We start from the raw sequence: 22546 nt of genomic DNA on the forward strand, positions 1-22546 counted from the left end.
GATCATAAAGGAGGGAAAGGGACCCACATGTGAAAAAATGTTTGTGGCAGCCCTTTTCATAATTGCAAGAAACTGGAAACTGAGTGGATGTGATGAAATATTATTGTTCTATAAGAAATGACCAGCAGGAGGATTTCAGAGAGACAGAGAGACTTACATGAACTGATGCTAAGTGAAATGAGCAGAACCAGGAGACCATTATAAATGGCAACAACAAGATTATATGATGATCAATTCTGATAGATGTGGTTCTCATCAACAATGAGATTATTCAGGCCAATTCCAGTGGTCTTATGATGAAGGACTGTGGGAACTGAATGTGGATCACAACAGCATTTTCACTCATTTTGTTGTTGTTTCCTTGCATTTTGTTTTCCTTCTCATTTTTTTCCCTTTTTAATCTGATTTTTGTGCAGCACGATATTTGTGGAAATATGAATTTGCATATGTTTACTATATATTGGATTACTTGCCATCCAAGACACGGGATGAAGGGGAAGGAAGGAAAAAAATGGGACACAAGGTTTGGCAAGGATGAACATTGAAAATTATCCATGCATAGGTTTTGAAAATTAAAGAAAAAGCTTTAATAAAAAAGAACAGTGAGAATTATTAGTGACAATAGTATTAATAATAAACTCATCCTTTGCCTATTTTCAAATAAAATACCCAGGATTAAAAAAATCAAACCACTTGTATCCCCCCTCCAAGTTCAAAGACCCCAGTTTAAGAACTATTGATAAAGGAGGGAAGGAGTAGTTAAATGGCTCAAAAACTGATGAGACATCAAGAAATTTAAAGACTAAAAAAAGTCCATTGGATGAAGTAATTAATAGATTTTTGGTGCCTTGATTTTATAGCAGCACAATTTTCACATAGTTCACACTACCTTGTATATTCACTGTCTTGAGATAACTTGGCCCATTTAGCATCATATCATATCTTCCCATATTTTTTGCTTTCATTTTTTTTTGCCTCCATATAAAAGAACAAAAAAGGGAAGAGAATAGGAAGAAGCATTTCCACTTTTCAAAGCAAGAGACTGGTGGTAACACTGCCCCAAGGACAGAGACATGGAGCAGAAGCCTCAATTCCCGTGGCCTCAGTTCCCGTGGCCTCCGGTCCCGTGGCCTTGGATCCCGTGGCCTCGGGTCTCGTCTACATAAGTGTATGTTATATATTTGGGGTTTATTACATAATATTACATAATAAACAAGTGGTTTATTTTGTAATCCTGTATATTTTATTTTATCCATTTAAAAACATTATTCTGAGAATAGGTTCAAAATGGTTTTCACTGGACAGTCAATAGAGTTCATATGTGTGTGTGTGTGTGTGTGTGTTGTGTATATGGATATGTATATTATATATATAAAACATAGATTTTATTATCTTTTATTTATATATTTACTATTTATTATATGTAATTTATTTGTATTTTATCATATATGTGTTTTCCCACATATATGTGTGTATACATATATGTACATATAAATGCATTTATATGCTTTCTCTTCCTCTATCTTCTTCTGTCTATCTGTCTCCCTCCCTCTTTGTGCCTCTCTCTGTCTCTGTTTCTGTCTTAGATATAGTAGGTGGAATATAACAATAGAGGAATAGTGACCATTAGCTGGGGGGCAGAGATGGGGGGGAGGCCTCTGGGAAAGGCTTTTTTGTAGAAGGTGATAAGTGAGATGAGTCTTATAGGAAGCCAGAACATCCAAGAGGTAAAGGTAGGAAAGCACTTGAGGCATGATGTCTAGGCACTTCAAAGGCATCGATGAAGATGGATAAGGGGACATACTACATAAGAATCAGAAAATAGAGCAGTGTGAGTAGACTGTTATTGTTGTTGTTATTCAGTAGTTCAGTCATGCCCAATTTTTATGTGATCCCATGTACAAAAGTCCAGGGATTTTCCTTGGTAAAGACACTGGAGTGGTTTGCCATTTCTTTCTCTGTAACCCCATTTTACAGATGAGGAACTGAGGTAAATAAGGGTTAAATGACTTAGGTAGGGTCTCACAGCTAGTAAGTATGGAAGGTCACAATTGGTCATATCTGAGAACAAATAGCATCCAAATGTCATGTTCAGAAATGTGCTACCATGAAGCTGAAGGTTGGACCTTAATGGCCGCAACAAGAGAACTGTTTGGTCCTGCATACATATATTGTATCTAGATATATTGTGGCATATTTAACATGTATAGGACTGCTTGTCATCTGGGGTAAGGGGTGAAGGGAGGGGAAAAATTGGAACAGAAGTGAGTGCAAGGGGTAATGTTGTAAAAAAATTACCCAGGCATGGGTTCTGTCAATAAAAATTGAAATAAATATTTGAAGGAAAGAACTGGAGGCTACAAGGAGTGCCATGAGAATTGAGGCCACAAGAATTGAGGCCACAACCGAGACCATGTGACCGGAGATCACGAGAACCAAGGCCATGAGAACCGAGGCCATGAGAACCGAGACCATGTGACCGGAGACCACGTGATCAGAGACCATGAGAACTGAGGCCACGAGAACCGAGGCCACGAGAACCAAGGCCATGAAAACTGAGGCCACATGACCAGAGACCACATGACCGGAAGCCACGAGAACCGAGGCTACATGACCATAGGCCACGGGACCGGAGGCCACGAGAACCAAGGCCACAGGACTGGGGGACCACAAGGAGTGTCAATTTTTCCCATTAAATTACACATTTGGTATGAAGAAAAAAAAAAGATTCACTTGAGAAAAATGGGGAGACAGAATGAAACTAGTTTGGATCCCTGCTATTGACTTATCATCGGTCTATTAGTCCTGGAGAAGGTCCCATGAACATAGATTGTCTGCACTTTCCAAAGGATATCTGTCTATTTCATGAAAAGCATTAGCTCTGCATTGCTACCTGTAGTATCAATTATTTTTGCAGATTTGAAACAATTTTCAAAGCTTGACTTGTTATCATTTTATTTACTGACATAAAGATTTTCTTTTCTTTTTTTCTTTTTCCTTATCCAAAATTATCTTAATTTTGAGAATTAAGAAATACCTTAATTCTGAAATATATGTATATATGCATAAACACATTTCCTTTGGTTCTTATTTATTGCTGTAATCTGTAAAATCAATTTCTTTTCAATAAATAGTCAGCTTTATCATTGGTCTAGCCTTTCTCCCCAATAAATCCCTCTGGCTTGGATTTTCTGTCTCTTTTCCCTTTTACTATTTCTCTCTGGGTGCTCCCTCTCCTCTTTTTTTTCCAGGCCTGATAAACAGGTTAATCAAAACATCTCTGTTCACTTCTTCATCCTTTAGGATGTAAAATATTGAGTGTCTAAAAGATATTAGACTATGTAACAGAAACAATAAAGGAATAAGGCAGTGAGGGGGTGCTGTAGTGCATAGAGAATTGAACCTGAATTCAGAAAGTCTCATTTTCCTGAGTTCAGATCTGACCACAGATACTTACTAGCTGGCAAAGCAACCCAGTGTCTTTGCCAAGAAAAACCCTGAAAAGACTGAATAACTTCATGACCTAAGTACCTTTCGTTCAGATCGAATTACAGAAGTAATGTAATCTATAAGATAGAGGAAAGGCGTGATGGGATCTTCATACTACCCAAATTCAGGAAAGAGGTGAATGGAATTTTTATAAAAACTATGATATCCTTTCTCCATAGTACAGATGAAAGCCAGTGATGGGCAACTGGGATCCAGATATTCCTCTAGGAATTCTCTGCAAAGCAAGTAAACTGGAATCTGAACTGGAAGCTTCTAACAAGAAGTGAAATGAAATTTTAAAGGATGAAGATCCAGACCTTATTTACTGATACAAAACTCCAAGCATGTCTTAAAGATTTGTTGCCTAGTAGATGAGATCCATCCAAAACCTAGAGGAGGCATCTCTTGTGCATTCCCAGAGCCAGAAGCTAAAATCCTTTCCCTACATATTCTTATTACCTTTTTGCCTCACTCTCCCAAGGATCTAGTAAGTGTATTTGTGGGCAAGAGTACCAACTGGTGTTAAGAGAATTATTTTCCATTAATTGTTCCTACTATGACTACTTGAAAAACATCGTTTGTAAAAATTAATTGTTTGGCTAATTGTTAATAGGAGCATATTGGTGGGGATTCTTGAGTGACAATTCTAGAAATCCCTTGAATGGAACTTCTAGGGCCCTGGGATCAGAAATATTCAGATGCTCTCTAGGGAGTTAGACTGATAATTTGAGTAGGAATTGAGAAAATAGCCCCAAGATGAGATACTACATGGTGCACACTTAAATGAAGACTTAATGACATTCTGAACAATGCTTGGACCAACATACAAATCATAGCCACAAAGTCTGTGAAAGAATCATATTTTAAGAGAAGCAGTTGAAACAAACCTCAAATGAAAAATTATGTCCCTGAAAAGTACATAGACAAATTAGAAAAAGAGAGGATTAATGACCTGAGCCTGCAAATAGAGAAACAAAAGGAGAAAAGCAACAAATTAATAATGTCCTCCAAAAAATGAAATCTTGAAAATTTGAGTAGATAAAATGGAAAACCAAAAGACTGTAGAAATGATAAACAACTTTAAAAGTTGCTTCTTTGAAATGATTCATAACAACATACTTTTAGTTCTAGATACAAAAAAAGAGAAGAAAATCAATCTACTGCTTTTTTTTAAATTGACAAAGTTGATTCGTGACAGAGAAGACAAACCAAAAAGAAATTGCCAGAACCTACTCTACACAGTTAGTATGCTAACAAATCCGAGAACATAAAAAACTGGATGATTACAAAAATGTATTACACCAAAATTAGCAAAATTTAAAATAAGCATTTTAAACAATCCTATTTAGGAAAAATTGAATATACTAGAAAAGAGAGGGAAAGGGGGCTCTGGTCCAAATAGTCTTACAAGTTAATTTTATCAAGTGTCAAAAGAACAATTACTTTGCGTGCTACATAAATTATTCTCAATAATTGAGAAAAAAGCATTGTCGAAATAATTTTATGAGGTAAATATCATCCTAAAAGCTAAATCAGAGAAATTCTCATTAAAATATCTCCAAAATTTTACTTTATACCCAGAAAATTAGCAAGCATGACAAAAAAGAGAAAATTTCAGTACTGGAGGAGTTAAATGAAGTCAGGAATGCTAATACATTTTTGGTGGAGTTATGCATTGATTCAGTCATTCTGGAAAACAATTTGAAAACTATGCTTAAAAATAACTAAAATATTTATAACCTTTAAATCATAAATTATATTATTAGACATATTCCTTGAAAAGATTAAAGTCAAATATCAAAATATGCCAAAATATTCACAGCAAATTATTTTAAGCAGGAAAGATAGATGGTATAGGGGATAGAGTATTGAGCCTGGAATCATGAGGACCTGACTTCAAATGGAACCACAGATACTTAATAGCTGTGTGATTCTGGACAAGTCACTTAATCTTGTTTGCCTCCTTTTCCTTATATGTAAAATTAGGTGGAGATGGAAATGGCAAACCACTCCAGCCATTTTTTCAAGAAAAATCCCAAATGGGGCCACAAAGAGTTGGACACAGATGAAAAACAACAATCACAAAGGATGGAAGCAAAATGGTTACCAAATAAGTAGGGAAATGCTCAAGTTGTGGAACATGAATGCAAGGAAATATTTTTCTGTCCTTAGAAACAATGACTATGGGGAATTTGGGGGAAAACATAGGAAGATTGATACAAAATGGTAAATGAGAATAACAAAATAAAAATAAAATTCCTATATAATAATAAAGATCTTCTCCTTGGAGGACTACTATGGATTGGTTTATATGCTCTCAGATATAGTCACTTATCAATTTAAATTAGAAGGCATCCTAGATGTAATCTAATTTAAGAGATGAAGAATCTAATATATCCCTTGATTTTGATTTTCTCTTTCTTTTTTTAATCTTTGTTCCAAACGATGGTTTAATAAGAAAGGGAAAGGGAATACGTATATTTGGAAATAATAAAGGAAATAATGAGAAAGGGATGTTTGAAAGTGAAGGTGATACCACCCAAAAAGACATCAATAAAATTTTATAGAAAACCAGATTTCATCATAAAATATAAAAGATCTATCTGTGGGATAATCCTACATTTAGATCATAATCTACCACTCCAGGGAAATGGTGTCATTTACTCTCTCTGATACCAGTAGTACTTTCCTGGTTATGTATTTTCCCACACCCTTCCCTATTCATGTTTCTCTGAGTAGCTAAATCCTACCCAGCCTTTTTTTCCTCCTCTTTCTCTTCTTCCTCTTTCTCCTTGTTCTTCTCCTATTAGAAACTCTCCAAGCTGCTCCCTGCAGTCCATCCTTCCAAAGGTGAGAGTTTTTTCCTCTCAACTTCCTCCAACATCCTCTATGGTCACTTGGATATTACTACCTTATGGCATTTTTTATATTATTTTATTGAACTTCAATTTACATCTTTTACTGGTGTTTAATTGTCCCAGTGCATTTGTTATGTTTCTCCCACAAAATCACAAGGTAATGCCCTGTCATACTTCTTGAGCTTAACCCAGAGGATGTTTCTAGGACCCTTTAAGTATTTGAAGACTAGGAATGAAAAGTCAAAATATAAAAAAGTCAAAAAATTAAAATATAATCAAGTAGCTCAAAGACTTTAAGGTGAAGGAACTCAATTTTTATTTCTTTACTAGACCCATGATTTTACTGATAGATAGAAATCTGTATTAATAGAATCTTGGCTGCAATTTACAATCCTAGGGAGCTCTTTTAAGCAGAGATGTTAAGTGACTTAACTGGAATCACAAGGTAGTATGTGACATAAATTGGATTGGAATACAGGACTTTTTGACTCAACAGTCTGATCCCTATTCCTTATTGTAGTATGTCTCTCTCCGGTACATAGTAGATGCTTATTAACTACTTATTGATTTGAACTGCATTGTCCCCCAAATTTTTCTCTTGGAGAAGAACAGAAGCTCACAATTGGGAGGGAACCTCCTTTCCAACATCCCTGATGAGTATCTAGTCCTTGTTTGAACACTTCTAGTGATATTAACTAAGGCCGCTTTTTCTCAGTTCTTCTGATTAGTCCTTACCTCTGAGAAGAGGCTGGTCCTTCTATAAAGAAGGCATTGTAATATCCAACAGGGTTTCAAATTCCTGAAAGATCACCTAATGGGAAGAGGATCAGATTCCTTTAGTTTGACATCCAAAGGTAAAACTAGGAGCAATATAGATAAAAGCTGAAGACACAAATTTAGTATTAATTCAAGAGGGAAATGACTAAATTAGAGACACCCCAAAAGGGAATAAACTGCCAAGAAACGTAACAATATTCTCTCTTTCTGGAAGTCTTCAAGCAGAGGCTGGATAACCAGTTGATCCATGGACGTGATAGAATCAGAAATGAAACCAGCTAAATTTGGCAATCTAAAATCAAGTATTTGAACTGCAAGTCACTTTTGATTTCTTTGTTGATACTTTGTTTTTTATACTTTGTTTTCAAAGAGGACCACTTTTTCTCCTTTTTTTCAGGGTGTTTTTTTTTTGTTTCTTGCGGTTTTCCCCTTTTGTTCTGATCTTTACAAGATTCATAAAGAAATGTGTATTCAAAAAATTTTTGTACATGTATAATCAGAAAATTTTTTTCTTACAAAAAAGAGGACAATGACATTATGGGTGATTTCCTGAGTTGCCATGAATTGGATTTAAGTAAGATAGAGTTGCACTAAGTTCCCAATCTCACTTTCTCTTTCTGAATCATTGAAGTCCAAAGGCAGGACAAAAGTCAAGACAACTGACAATGGACCAGGTTATAGAGGATGACCATGGCATCTTCCATGTCTGACCAAGCTTCAGCTTCTGTCTTCTTCAGCCATCTCCATGGCCATTGGAACAAATTATTCCCATTTCCCATCTCCCAAGGAAAGTCTTCTTGTGCTTGGGATAGATATCCCCCTAACTCACCAAAAGGTTTGAAGCCTATTGGTTACCCTAAAGCTGGTTTTGTTTGTCTACCAAGTTGATTTTCTGGAAAGTGTCCACTGTACATGCTACAGCTTTTTGGAACCACAAGTGAGAAATTGGTAAATTAGACAAATAAGGTGGATGAAGAGCCATGAAAAGGGATTTGGAAGCCCTCACACCAAAAGGGCTACTCCTCCTAAACACCTCATACACCATATATTTTTGTGTTAATAGAGATCTGAAAGAACTGTGTGCGTGGTATAAGCAGGAAGGGTTGATCAAAATGGTTTTAGTTTTCTCTCCCTCTGGAAGACATCCTAGCTCAAGCAAAACTCTTACTCATTTTCCCTTGCCATGTTAAAAACAATCTATCTTTGATGTACATTGTACAGAGTTCAAAACCCAAACTGTCACCTTCTATTCTTAATAAATTGGGACTTGTGTGCATAGAAAGATAAAGGAATAGAAACACAAACTGTTTATGCTTTCAAAAATGATCAACCCATGACTAATCAGAGAAGTGCGAAATTAAACTCAAAACAATTCTGAGAAACTAGTGCACACCCAACAGATTGGAAAAATAATAATTCTAAAGAAGACATTCAATATTGGTGAAGGAAGTTATGGAGAAGCTGACATGCTTATTCATTGGTGGTGAAAGAACATATTCAGAGAATATTTTTCAGATTGCAATTTGAAAGTATATATGATAAAATTTATGAAAAATAATGATTTGCTTGGGGAATGTATCATGAGAATTTTACCAAAATTGATTGAGCTATTAATTCTGAGGAGCAGTATTTTTCTGATTGTAAAATCAATTGATAATAACCTAAATCTCCATCAATAGGGGAATGTTAAAATAATTGCAAGAGTTAATAAGATGGAACAAAATTCAAATCTATGAGCATGAGAAATATAAAAAATATATAGAAAGATCTTCATGAAACAAGGCAAAGAAAAAAATGAGACAATTTAGCTAGGACTGTTTAAAAGGAAAAATGAATTAAAATAATTTGGCAAGCCAATAATTTTGATGGATTCATGATGTTTCGCCTTTCTTTGTATCCTCAGCACTCAAGATAGTACCCAACACACAACAGGTACTTTATTGTTGTTCAGTCATCCTTCAGTCAAGTCTGACTCTTTATGATCTCCATTTGGGGTTTTCTGGGCAGATACTAGAGTAGCTTGATATTTCCTTCTCCAACTTATTTTACAGATGAGAAAACTGAGGCAGAGATTAAATGATTTGTTCAGGGTACAAAGTTGACATCTGAGACTGGATTCGAACATTGGTTTTCCTTACTCCAGACCCAGTGTTCTATCCAATGAACCACCTAGATGCCCCAATTAGATACCGACTCTGAAGGAGTGACTGAAAAATTTTATTTTGTGAACTGAAATTAATTGAAATGGACATATTTACAAAATTATTTTAATGAGTAGAATCAATGTCCAGAGGAAGGATCTTAACAGTCATTCAACCCACTCATTTTTTAGATTAAAGAAAGGCCCGAGACTTGGAGAAGAGACTTTTCTAAAATCACACAGCTGTTTACAAGGCAATGCTGGGATGCGAGCCCAAATTCTGCACTCTTTATACTGAAATAAGCTATTTCTATTTTTAATATTAAGCAACTTTTAATACTTTTAAAAGTATTAAATAGAAAGCTCCCAGGACATCCCTGTGTGATTGATCCAGATCCTTCAGATTTTTCAGAATAATGAGTAGGAACTGTGCAGAACCTTTTCCCTCATTTCCTTTTAGTAGAAACTATGATAATGTGAGAACAAAAAGGAATTGAAAACAAAAAAAGGAAAGAAATTGGGGGGGGGGAATGACTGTCTTATGAGAACTCAAAGGTCACTGTGGTCACCAATTAAAACCCCAAAGAATAACATAAAACCTTGAGGATGGGGGGTGATATGTAATAAAAAGTTCATTGAAGAGATGGGGGTGGGGGAAGAACTATGTCAGTGGAAGGCAACTTTTCATTTTTTTGTAATCCTTTATTTTTTTTAAGTTGCTCCTCCCATAGTAATGTACTGAAATGCATAACAGTTACATTGTACAAAGCATTTGAAGAAAGTACCTCGACTTGCCGGTTATTTCAAAATGAGATTACAAACAGAAAGAAAACAAATCTGGACCCTTGCTGAAGGGCAAAATAACTGAATACAGTCCATTCTTTCCTTCTTTCTTTTAACATAGGTCTGAAACACTTCATCTTACAAATAGGATTAACATGAACATAACATCACACAAGCTTGCAGACGACCAGCATAAAATATTGGATACAGTTTTAATCAGAAGAATCATGCTTTCATGAAGAAATCATAGCTGTTTATACAATTGAATCAGTTTACGGTTTTACAAAAACTAAGTTGCATCTATTCGTTATTTAGTTCATTAAAAGGAAAAAAAAACGAAACAAAGAGAAAAAAAAAAGAAAAAGGAATGTTAAGAAAAGTCAAACACTGCTTGGCACTCCCGTGCACACAGGTGAGCTTGCCTGACTTCCTGAAAGGCAGAATGGGGGTGGGGGTGTGCCTCGGACATCATAAAATAGTGGCAGAATTGGAACAGTGCTATTTTAATCAACAAACAATGGTTTGCCAAGAAATAAATACATGATACATACAACACAAAAAAAGGAAATTAAACATTAAAAAAACAGTGACATGATTGTCTAAAATTAAAATGTTATTACGATGATTTGGCAAACATTTTATTAGTGGTACAGCGGTACTGGGGTGATGAATAGTTTATTTCATGGACGGAACCTCTGTGAGCATTGAACATCCATAGTTTACAATATACACATACCCTTTATGTATTTTTTCCCCCTAAACAATGTAGTTAAGAAGGCAAAAGTTAAGATGGGGAAAGAACCCAAAATACTCCCTGTTGTCAGTTTCTACAATAATCAAGTGTGCATTTCATACAACTAATTCAGTCTTTGAAGGGTTAAATTACATAAAGCTTTAACAAAGAAAGGGAAAATAATGTAGATAAAAGCAACTGTTCCCAATCAAATGGTCTGGTACAAAAGACTCAGTTTCTTGATTTTTAAAGGAGTGCTCATTATGTGTATCAATGCCACCGTTTCAATTCCCTCCCTCCTCCCACCCCACCCACCCACCCCAGAGCTGGGTGAACTGGAAGACGCTTCTCTCGGGCCCAGCAAGTTTTCATTCTTTGAGTCGCATTGATCCTCCAGAAGTCAGCAGCTGCCTTTGCTGTGCAAAACAAAATATTGAGAATAAATAGTTTCTTTTTTTCGTTTTCTTTCTTTTTTTTTAAAATTATTCAGTTTAAGGTCACCAGACTTTAAATGGGTGACCCAGCAGATTTATAAGGCATTCTGCTCAGCAGTCTTTTAAATAGTCCTCTGTGGAAGAGCCATGCTACTGGATTGGACTTGGTCCCAATTCTGGTCGGACGTCACAAGGTCATACGTGGCTGAGAGACTGGATGGCACTGGATTCCGCGGCGGCCCTCACCATACTGTGCCACATGTTGGGATGAGACGGAGAATGGAGGGAATCCTTCTCAGACAGTGACAGCATCATAGCATAGGCCTAGGAGGAAAAAAACCAGAGTCATTGAGGGAAAAAAAATCTCCCAAGAAAATCACAATCATGGGCCCACCCTCTTGTCAGTACAAGGCAAAGGCCACTATTCGTAAACCCGGAGAATGTTGGAATTGATAGGACCTTAGAAATTAGCCAGTCCAATTACCTTTCTTTGACAGAAAGGGAAACTGAGGTACTTAAAGGACACAAGTTCTCTATGAAGACCAACCCAAAAATGGAGGTCCCCTTACTCCTCGCTCGGGCTTGGTTCCTCTACATCACATTGTGCCAAGGTCTAAGTGATGAAGACTTTGGATGTGAAGGTGGATAGAAAAAAAAAAGCCAAAAAATCCAGAATTTTCTGACCGACTGAGCCAGTACCTGCCTGGCAGAGAGCAGACAGGGGTGCTCAGGGAGGAAATGAGATCTCTTCCCTATTGCCCTGCCAAGTCCTGAATAACACTGAGTGCATCCCTTCTTGGTGCCAAAGAAAATATCCCAGTGCAATATTTAAGCCTTGACTTGTGAGTGAACTTTTCACTGCTGATTTGCCAATGTTGGTCTCATCCCTGAACTGGCTTGTCATGCTGCTCTTGATGTGGAATCACTGAGAGGCCTGCCAAAGACATTCCACCGTCCTCAGTAAACAAGAGGAAAATGTTGTTGTTGTTAAGCAGCATTTTTATAGCGAAGAGGCATGTTAAGACATGGAACTGGGTTATCATTCCTGCTGCCCCAAAACTAAATCATGGCAGCCAGCGAGGGAGCTCATCCCTGATACTATCACCTCAAATACATCCAGTGGGACTCTACTGTGAGCAAACTGCCTTAGCAACACCTACAGCAACGCCCCAGGAAAGGCTATTCTCAATCTTGACCTTATCTGGCCAATCCAGACACCCCTATCCACACACACTCATATATATGTTCTCAGATTCAGGGAAGATTAAGAGCATCCTCAAGTTTTTACCGAGCACCACTCGGAGACTCATAAGGACAAATTTATAAGATTGCTTGGTTAAGACTCATACATCAAAATGGGCCAATTTGGAAAGGGCCTAAACTTGTAAAATTTAAACATTGGGATCTTTCAGAAGAAAAAATGACAAAAATATTTTTCAAAACTGTCTTGTGTCATAAAGACAATTCAGATGAAACGTACACTGGACCAAAACCTAGAAACCAGAGTTCTCATCCTAGCTCTAATATCACTTAACAATATGATTTCTCTATGTTTCAATTTCCTTGTGGCAAAATTAGGGGATTGGACATGATCATTGAGTATCCAGGTCTGTGGGTCTAGGACATTTCTATTTAATATAAACAAAAATAAAGTGTATTGGTTATCCCAGTTTTAAAAAATAATAATTCCTGAGTATCCAGCTTTGTGGGTCTATGGCATTGCTATTTAAAGCAAAAATAAAGTGCTTTAGTTAACAGTTAAATAATGATTCTTCTAAAATTTTAAAAATTAAAATTCTTTAGTCATCCAAATATACATATATATACACACATATATAGATGTTGATAGTTTATAACTATAATTTACAGAAATCATGTGTATATATGTGATATGTACAAGCAAGTTATGTGTTTTGTTTTTATAAATATACTTAGAATTAACTTTACTGTTCAGCCCTGACTTTCTATTTGCTAAATTCCAATCTTCCAAATACAAATGGCAATGCATTTAGGCAAATACATCCATTTCTATATATAAGACTCAACATATCTATATATGTATATATGTGTGTATATATCTATATATATCTTTATCTATCTATATGTACATATATTTGTGTGTGTGTATATATATATACACATATATAGGTGTGTGTGTGTATATATATATATATATATGTATACACATATATATGTGTGTATATATATTTCATGCTATTTTAAGTGTGGCCAGTCCATCTTTAAACAAAATTCCACCTCTTTGCCAACCCAAAGTTTGCATTATATCAGGACTGAGCTTGGGCTTTTGATCATTCTCTTGTATGAGTTTCATTCTTTGGAAAAAGCACAGTAGGGCTGCCTCAATGACTTCTTATTTACATGCTAGCTTAAAAACAATGGTGTAGCTTTGTTACTCTTTTCAAAGTTTTTAAAAGCAACCAAAAAATTAAAATACAGAGAATTTGGTTACACTATTTGATACACTGAGGGGCAGGAGCTACAGTGTTAGAGGTTCCAAACTATAGAATTCTTGGGTTTGCCTCTTAAAATGTACATGATCTGTTGTTATAAGTAATGCTCTCTGAGCCTCAGAATCCTCAGCTTTATATCAGGAAGTGGGTCTGGATGATCACTGAAGACTCCCTCTAGTCTTAAATTCTAAGATTGTAGCACTAAAACATTCAGATTCCCTTCTGGGGAAAATGTTCTGTTTTTGTACAGAACCATAGTAGTATTTTCCATGAGGAGACATAACCTCAAAAGTCAAAATATTACTAATGGAAGTAGATCCATGAATGGTGGGAAAACAGCCCCTCAAAAGAATAGACAACAGAAGAAATTCTTGCCACTCTAAAGAATTACTAGTATTTTCTGTATTAAAAAAAATGGGCCATACAAAAGGACACGTCCAAGATGTTCAAGAAAAAAATCCAGTTTAACAAACATGTCTAACCATCTGCTCCTTACCAAGCATTGTGCTAGACAATGGGGATACAAAGGCAAAGATAAAATAATACTTGCCCTCAAGAAGCTAAAATTCTTTTGGGGGGAAATGGTCAGTTTATACAAGGGATTTTGGAGAAGAAGAAGACATTAATAATTCCCTGAAAGTCATCCCATAGGAAATAGTCTTGAAGGAACCTTAAGAATTCTAAGAGCCAGGAGATGAAGAAAAATGTACTCCAGACAGGGAGTTTGTGTGAAGACAAAGCAGCAGGAGGAAATGGAATGGTAAGCTCGGGGAGCAGCTAATAGGCCACCAGTATGAGGAAAAGTAGTATGGGGAAAAGATCATGAAGAGCTCTAAATTTTAAATTAAAATATTTTAATTTAGAGGCAAAGAGAGGCACTGAATATTCTTGAAGAGGGGAGTAACTATCATAGCTGCACCTTCCAAAGCTTACTTGGATGATAAAGTAGAGAAGGCAAAGACGAGAAGCAGAGAGTCCCCAAACTCCTCCTGTACCTCATTCTCAGTCTACTGCTGTTTCTGGTACCCACTGGATTTATAATGGCCCTCTGATATTCTTCTTGTTCAGAGACATAGTGAAGAAGGAAAAATGGAGCCAGAGGAAACTGAATCGATTTGTAGCTATAAACACAAGGGAAAAACTGAAGGGGAAGGAGTAAGGGAATGGAAAAGAAGAAAGTAATATCCTGCCCAACCCCCAATTTCTTCTCTTCATGGCACCATGGTATGGTAAAAATAATGCTTATCTGGATTCAATCCTTAGCTTTCTTGCCAAGACTTATGCGGCATTGGGCAATTCACTTTCTCCATGCCTCAGTTTCCTCATTTATTGATTATAACGGGTTGGAATGAAGAGGTGGGAGAGGATTTTAATCAATGATCTCCTGGGCCTTTCAAATTTTAAAATCCATCATTTCCTAAGGTTGAATTCAAAGGAAACCATGCATCATGCCTGACCTGGATAGCTTTTTAAGGTCTATATGATACTCAACTCTTTCAAGAAAAGGGAGAGAAATCTCATTAAACTGGTTCTTTTGTCTATACCTGTCAAACAACTGAACAACTGATTCTTCAGTCATCACATATTCACAATTTGAGCCAAGATACATTGTGTTTATGGGCATAGAGAAGGTCTAATGTCAAAGATAATAGGCAAGAGAGATGATTTATACATTATTCTGCTTATGATTATAACATAATATCCCTATTTTTCCTGGTCTTTGGATTAACTGTATATAATTATTGCATTGGGGTTTCATGTAAACAACCTTGATTTCCTTTACTGTTGGACTTGGTGAAAACAGAAACTGAGTATTCTCAGAGAAATAGAAATTCCCATTGGTGTTAAAGTCCAAAGGATATGATAGAACACTGGGAAACCAAAGGTACCAATCAAAAGGAAGGGTAACTATTCCCTCCCGTTCCCCCATATTTCTTCTCTAAATCACTACATATTCATGAGTATTAAGTAATAATAATAATGATAAGGATAACAAACGCTACCATTTCTCTACTGCTTTAAGATTTTCAAAGAAACCAATAACCCTGAGAGGTAGGTGCTATTATTATCCCAACTTTACAGAGAAGGAACCTGAGATTAAGAGGTTAGGGTCATGGAGCCAAGAATTATGGTTTGAATTACAGTCAAGTCCAACACTCCATCCACAGTGCCCCCTAGAAGCTTATTTGTACCAGAGAAGAACCAGTCATAGAGTATTTTACTAAGCATGGTAAAGGACACAAATTAAGCTGAGGAGAGAATCCTTGCTTTCAAGAATCTTGTTAACTCACTTGAAGAGACATTACATCATTTCAAAACACTTGGAAAGCAATTTCAAGGCAACCCGAAAACAGGCAAAATATGTTCTTGCCATAAGACTAAAGGGATTCATTGAAAAGTAAGGGGTCGCTTTAGGGTTGAGGGTGGGAAGTTGTTAGTTAATAAATCCCTCCTGAAAGGTGCCTTACACGTTGGTTGATAAGAAAAAGGAAACAGGAACCAGGCTCCACAGTATTTGTAGGGTCTCTGTTTTTGGTCCTGGTAACTGTCTACCCCAAATTCCATCATTACACAGTCAACAACTTTGGAGAAGACGTGATCATTTGGGGAAAGCACCCACGAGCATCATGGCCCCTGGAGCCATGCAAGAAAAGTTTTTCTTTGTTTTGTTCTTTGGGTTTTTTTTCCCATGCACACACATTGCCAACACTTTTCTCTGAAGTCAAAATCTGGGGAAATATTCACCTGTGACTTGGACTTTCTGTATAGCGGCTGTTTAAGGTCCTCTGGCAGGTGAGAAGCACTACAAGACAGCTCAGCTTCATTATATTGAGTCTCGTCCATTTTCCTCATTTTGAGGCTATCTGTGAAGTATCTTATATGATCTAAAGCAGAAAGTCCACTTTTATACTCCTCCTCTTTATACCTAAAATGAACCAATGGGGAAGCTTAGTGGGTTTTTTTTCTCAATTTGTCAATCAATCAAATCTCTTTTCATATGACTTTCTATAATTGGCAAAACCTTATATCCCTATATTTCATCAGGAGACAAAGTATCTCCATCTTCAAGTCCTTTGAAGCTGGTTACCGGCACCCCATTTGAAAAAAAAGCACCTTCCTCTAACATCAGTTAATAGCCTTGGTGAAGAAAGATGGATGTGGAATAGAGACAGACTTCAATGACATGCTAAGTAAATAAGGCAACAATGGCTGATTTCCTAGCCCAGTCATACCTGGCTTTTGTGGAAAATCCATTGCTTAGGGTGCCTTATATCTGGGTGAAAATGGGTGGGAAAAGCCCCCAAATTTAAGTATTTCACAGAATGCTTTCTTTCTTAATCTCTCACTGGACAGTGATGATATGATTATTTATTTATTCTCACCCCTCTTATATTCATTCAAAATTCTGCCTGAGACTTTGTACGATTACCAATCAGAGGGCACTACAACCAGCTCCGAGGAATCACAAATGCAGGTGACCCAGTGGGCAATGGAAAGATGCATTATGGGCCTAAGTAATGCCCCTAAAGGATGATTAGCATCCAAGAAGTGAGTAAAGAAGTGACATAAAAAGTGTCATCCAGGGAAAGTGTGATTAGAAAAGGAGGTAGGGTGGCCATGAAGTGAGAGCGAGGGATGACATGTGGATGGCCCCAGTGAGGTATGTCCACATGGTATTTAAAAAAAAAAAGACCTAAAGTAAGGCCTCCAATGCACTGGGTATTAGAACATCTATGGAGCTGCTATGGATGGATACAGACAAGATGAGTCCTAGAGGATGAGATGCTTTAAATGAGTAGAAATCTGTTCTGACAATGACTGACAACAAGGTTCACTAGAATATTAGAGTATTATCTATTCTGTATCTTATAGCTTATTCATCTATTAAATAAAGGAAAGATCTTGAAGTTACTTGTCCCATTTGATCAATCAATATGACAAGCAAGTCAGATCACTAAGGACAGGATCCACAATGTCTACAGTGATTAAGTTAATTGGACAGTTCTCAAATCTCCACTTTTCTTTTGGGCATCATAAGTTCAGTCTCAGAAACATTACTGTCAGTGGTACTCATGCCCTTTTCTTTAGTCTTGCCTAACACAAATTCATCATATTTCCATAAATATGCATGTATTCATATATTTAGAAATCTTATGAACAGTTACATTGAAATAATCTACCCACACATTGCAATTTGGAATAGCTTTCATTGTCTGCTACTATTTCCAACACATCACTCCCAAATCAAACCCAAAATATTGTCCTCAGAGAAAAAAAAATTAAGGAAAGTAGAAATCATAATGACTTCTATGTCTTGTGAAGGCTTAACTGACTGACCTGCTTGGGGACGTCTTACAGTTCATTTCCAGAGCACTGGCTTCTTCATAGTCATCCTCAGGGTTTCCTTCATGGAGATTACTTGAAACTGGTTCCTTTTCTGGTTTCCCTGCCATGTCACTTTCCTCATCTTCTTCATCCAACAATACTTCATCATCTGCTTCTTCATCATCCAGCAAATCTGAATTCTGTCCAGCCACCAGGATCTTATCATCCTGAAAGTGGCTTCCATTCATTCTTTAAGAAATCAGAAATATAATCAATCATTTAATAAACAGATAAATGAACAAATAGATCTGTGCTGTGCTGTAACAATCAAAGCAAAATTTATTATCAAGTTTTAGGGGAAAAATGTTTTCTATCTTCAATATAATTATGGAGGATTCTGCTTTGTCACATGCCACAGACACCTTAGGAGATGCTATCACTTTAAAAAATATAGAGAGATCAAAGTAAAAAACATAATGAAGCATCCTGGCTTCTATAATAAATCAAAATTTGAGTTAGAAAAATCATTGAAATGCCTATTCCAGGGCTATAAATAAGAAGATACAAAGATCAGAGCTTGGTAACGGAATGTATTAGATGATCTAGGTTAGGAGCATGCTTTTATAGGGACAGGAACAGAATCCATGTAGTATTGAAAACTCCCAGATGAAGGAGCCTCTGTTTCCAATCCAGGTCACCACTCTCCAGTCTTAAAAGAGTTCCTTCCTAAGGTTAAGAGACTTGCCAAGGGTCATACAGTCAGCATGGGGACCAAGAATAACTTGATCCAGTCTTTTTAAATCTGTGACTAACCCCCAGTCTCAGGAAAAGAAAAAGAAAAGAAAATCTAAGGTAAAAGGAAGCAATGGAGAAGAAATAAATAACTAAATTGAATCTTTATGAAAGTAATATTACAAATATAATCACTTTTTTTTTAAATCTGAGAAGAAATGTGATTTTTCATGGGAGATGCACTTTGCTAATTTAACCAGATCTGTCTGTCTTCAGGGCCACTAAAGGAAAGACAAATACCAGAAATTATAGCCCTAGAACCAATAGGGACCCCCAAAATCAAGTCTAATGCCTTTATTTTAGTGAGGGGAACACTCCTGAAGGGCCATTCAGATGAAAAATCTTGCCTGTGGTTAAAATTGTCTTAAGCATCAGAGACACAATCCAAATCCAGATTCATGGGGCTCACCGGTCATGAGCCGCTGTGCTAGTCAATATGGTTCTTAATTATGCTTTCAAAGCTGGCCATTATGCCCAGAGGATCCAATATTCACCCAAAACAATCTGATGTGCCAGATTAAGAAAGGAAACCCTGGCTGACTCATCATGCTCTCTACTTACATCCTGTTTCATTTGCTGAGGCCAAATGTGTACACATACTCTCTGATAGACAATTAAGAATTTAAAATGTGACTTGACCTTCTGCTTCAAACGGCATTTCCTCCCCCCCTTACATTCCTCCTGGCTATCACTGGGACAACATAACTAAAACAGGAATTACCCTGCGAGGCTGCCATCAGTGACCAATTCCTGATGATGATTTTATGTAAAAGCAACCAAGATGTTTTCAATTGTAGATACTGACAAGCTGGGGCTTCCATCAAATTTCCCAGTGCCCTTGGAGGTTCATGCATGTACCAAATTTTACAGGCTTTTCAATAAAAAAACACGCTAAGTTTCTGATTTCCTTTCTTCTTGATCAGCCGTACTTTTATCCTCACTAAACAATCAGTTGTGACTGGAAACTTTTTAGGGGACTCTGGAAGATTTCTATATTCAATACATTTACCCCCAAATTCTCCCTGATGGACCAAAAAATGCTAACTTGTTTGCTAGGTGTTAAGAGGAATCATGGGGGCTCTTCTGAAAAATTAGGAATCTCTAGTAAGTAGATGACACGGTGGTTAGAGCATTGGATCTGGAGTCAAGAAAATCTGAATTCAAATCCAGCCTTAGACACTTACTAGCTGTGTGACCCTGAGCAAGCCATTTAAATCCCATTTTCCTCAGTTTTCTCACTGGTAAAATAGGGGGATCATAATAACACCCACCTCCCAGAATTACTGTGAAGATCAAATGAAATAATAATGGTAAAGCCCTAAGCACAAAAGCCCTTTATAAATATTATCTATCACCATAATCATAATCATTATTATTATAACCATTAGTTTATTTTTGTTTCTATCAGTTTGATGACTAGATTCTTCTTTCTGTCCATAGTGCCTTGCACAGTAACTGGTTAATGGATGATGGTATTACTGACAATACAGGTCAAAATAAGAGGGTTAACATAGAACACCGCATCTACCCAAATGACCTGCCTCCAACAATCTCCACTTACAAGATCCCAGTTGCCATGAGTTAAACCACGTCAGGGTTAGAGACTTCAAAGGGACAAGCCTGTTTACCAAACAGCCACAAGCAGTTGGCAATATAAAGATCACTCAGCTAGCGATACAGGAGTCCTGGACACTCTCAAATTAGCCAAATAATTTGCAACTGCAATTAATCTTCCATCTGTTTTTGAGGAGAGATGAATTGCTTCCACCAAGCTGCTTTAGCTCTACTATGGAACTATTAAATTCACGCTCATCTCCCTGGTTCATCTTTCACCCGGATTATCATAACATTCTCCTAATTTTGTCTTTGTCTTCAATCTCTCCTTTCAAAGCCATAGTTCACATGCTCATCAAATTGTTATTCATAAAAAGCATAAATTTGATCATAGGTAACACTTCCCATTCAAAAAATGTCAGTGATTCCTTCTTGCCTCCAGGATAAAATAATTATCTATATCTATGTTGTCTCTACCCCCTATCCCTTCCAAATAAGCTCTTTGAAAGGAGGATTGTTTTATTTGTGTCTTTATTTCTTCCACCTTGCCCAGTGCCTAGAACCAGATTGAACTGAACAAATTACATTAAGTTTCATTGCATGTTCATGTCTTGAGTTCACAATTTTTTAAAATTACATTTCGAGCCAGTCATGCTTTACCTTTCCTCTGCGTTCCTTGGTGACTGGTGACTATGGTTGCTGTTTCCAATGAAATTTCGAATTTCTGTGAAGTAGGAATCTTCTTTGTCATCCAAGATGGCACCTGTGCTTTCCAGTTCAGAATGAGGTGATGATGTCGCAGTACCTAAGGGAAGGAACAATCCTTTTTTGAGAAAAGATGCAATCCATAATTGAAGTGTTTTTGTACCTAAACTCAAGCTTTTTGGATTCAATTTGTGCCATATAGATATTTAAAATGCCAAAATCAAGGTTCTCTACCCACAGTAGAGAAGTGGGTTCTCCTCAGTATTCTGATGAATTATCTTTAGAAAGCATTGGAAAGGCTGTGAGACCTGAGGCCCATCATCATTCAAGTTTTCCCCATTAATTCTTAAAAGAATCTCATGATGGAGGGGTGTGAAGAGGGAGGAGGACAGAAATCTTGATGATGGTAAACTCCTTGAGGGCCAGAATAGTTTCCTTTATGGAATCCAAATGCCTGGCTCTGTCCATCACACCTCACAGGCACTTAATAAGGGTTTGTTAAATTGAATGACCGTGTCTTAGATATTTTCTGCTATACTGATGTTAATACAAAAACTAATTGACATAATATATATATAAACATATATTATTTATATTAAACATTACAAATCATTATCTATTATTTCATTTGATTTAAAAAAAACTATTATCCAACTAGCTAATCAGAATTTAGATATAAAAGGGGGCAGCTAGGTGGTGCAGTGGATAGAGCACCAGCCCTGAAGTCAGGAGGAGCTGAGTTCAAATCTGGTCTCAGACACTTAACCCTCCCTAGCTGTGTGACCCTGAGGCAGTCACTTAACCCCCCAACTGCCTCAGCAAAAAAAAAAAAAAAAATATATATATATATATATAAAATAATATTAACAATGATAAATGCTCATAATGATGTAGCACTGAACAGCAAAGTATTTTCTTTTTTTTAACAAAGTATTTTTAACATAGCGATGTGAAGCAAATAATGCACACCATCTTATCTTTACAGTTGAGGAAACTGAGCTCTGGGGGAAATTTAATAAATTGTCTAAAGTCACATAGCTAGTCAAAGGCAGAGCTGGTATTCAAACAATTCTTATATAATAAAGAATTATATAATAATTCTTATATAATGGAGTGTAACTCTGTGAAGATTCAGACTGTTCCGAGTCACAAGAAATTTGAAATCCAAAAGACCAGTAACTGGGCGCTACATTAAGAACATTATGGCATCTTGTCAAAGAAGTAATCTTATTTCATGGTCACAAATGAGTATCAAGTTTTGTATTTGTGTGTGTGTATTTTGTATATCTGTGTGTACATATATACTATATATATATATATATATTCTATTTACATTTTATTCATATTATATATATATATACAGTAGATATGAATATCCCATGATATTCATGGGATCCCATAATCCCATATCATTCATTCATACTTCAGATTAACCCTAAAAGAGAACTTCATACCATTATCAAATATCTATATGACTATATTTT

The 22546-nt window shown here is 36.5% G+C and overlaps 1 protein-coding gene across 7 annotated transcripts in view; it reads right to left on the minus strand.

Annotated features, from left to right (window-relative positions):
* Nucleotides 1–9352: 9352 nt before the first annotated feature.
* Nucleotides 9353–22546, minus strand: part of MECOM (MDS1 and EVI1 complex locus) — a 668000-nt gene continuing 654806 nt past the window's right edge. For 3 of the 7 annotated variants that reach the window (XM_031957626.1, XM_012546601.3, XM_031957630.1), the window contains 4 exons: nt 21018–21162; nt 18024–18260; nt 16431–16611; nt 9353–11538 (listed from right to left, as the gene is read on the minus strand). In XM_031957626.1, the coding sequence (XP_031813486.1) occupies nt 11410–11538; nt 16431–16611; nt 18024–18260; nt 21018–21162 (692 nt within the window). In that variant the 3' untranslated portion in view covers nt 9353–11409. The remainder of the gene's footprint in view (nt 11539–16430; nt 16612–18023; nt 18261–21017; nt 21163–22546) is intronic. The other 4 variants (XM_012546602.3, XM_023500819.2, XM_031957627.1 and 1 more) reach the window with 2 other exon arrangements.

This window comes from Sarcophilus harrisii, chromosome 3 (assembly GCF_902635505.1).
Source record: "Sarcophilus harrisii chromosome 3, mSarHar1.11, whole genome shotgun sequence".
NCBI lineage: Eukaryota > Metazoa > Chordata > Mammalia > Dasyuromorphia > Dasyuridae > Sarcophilus > Sarcophilus harrisii.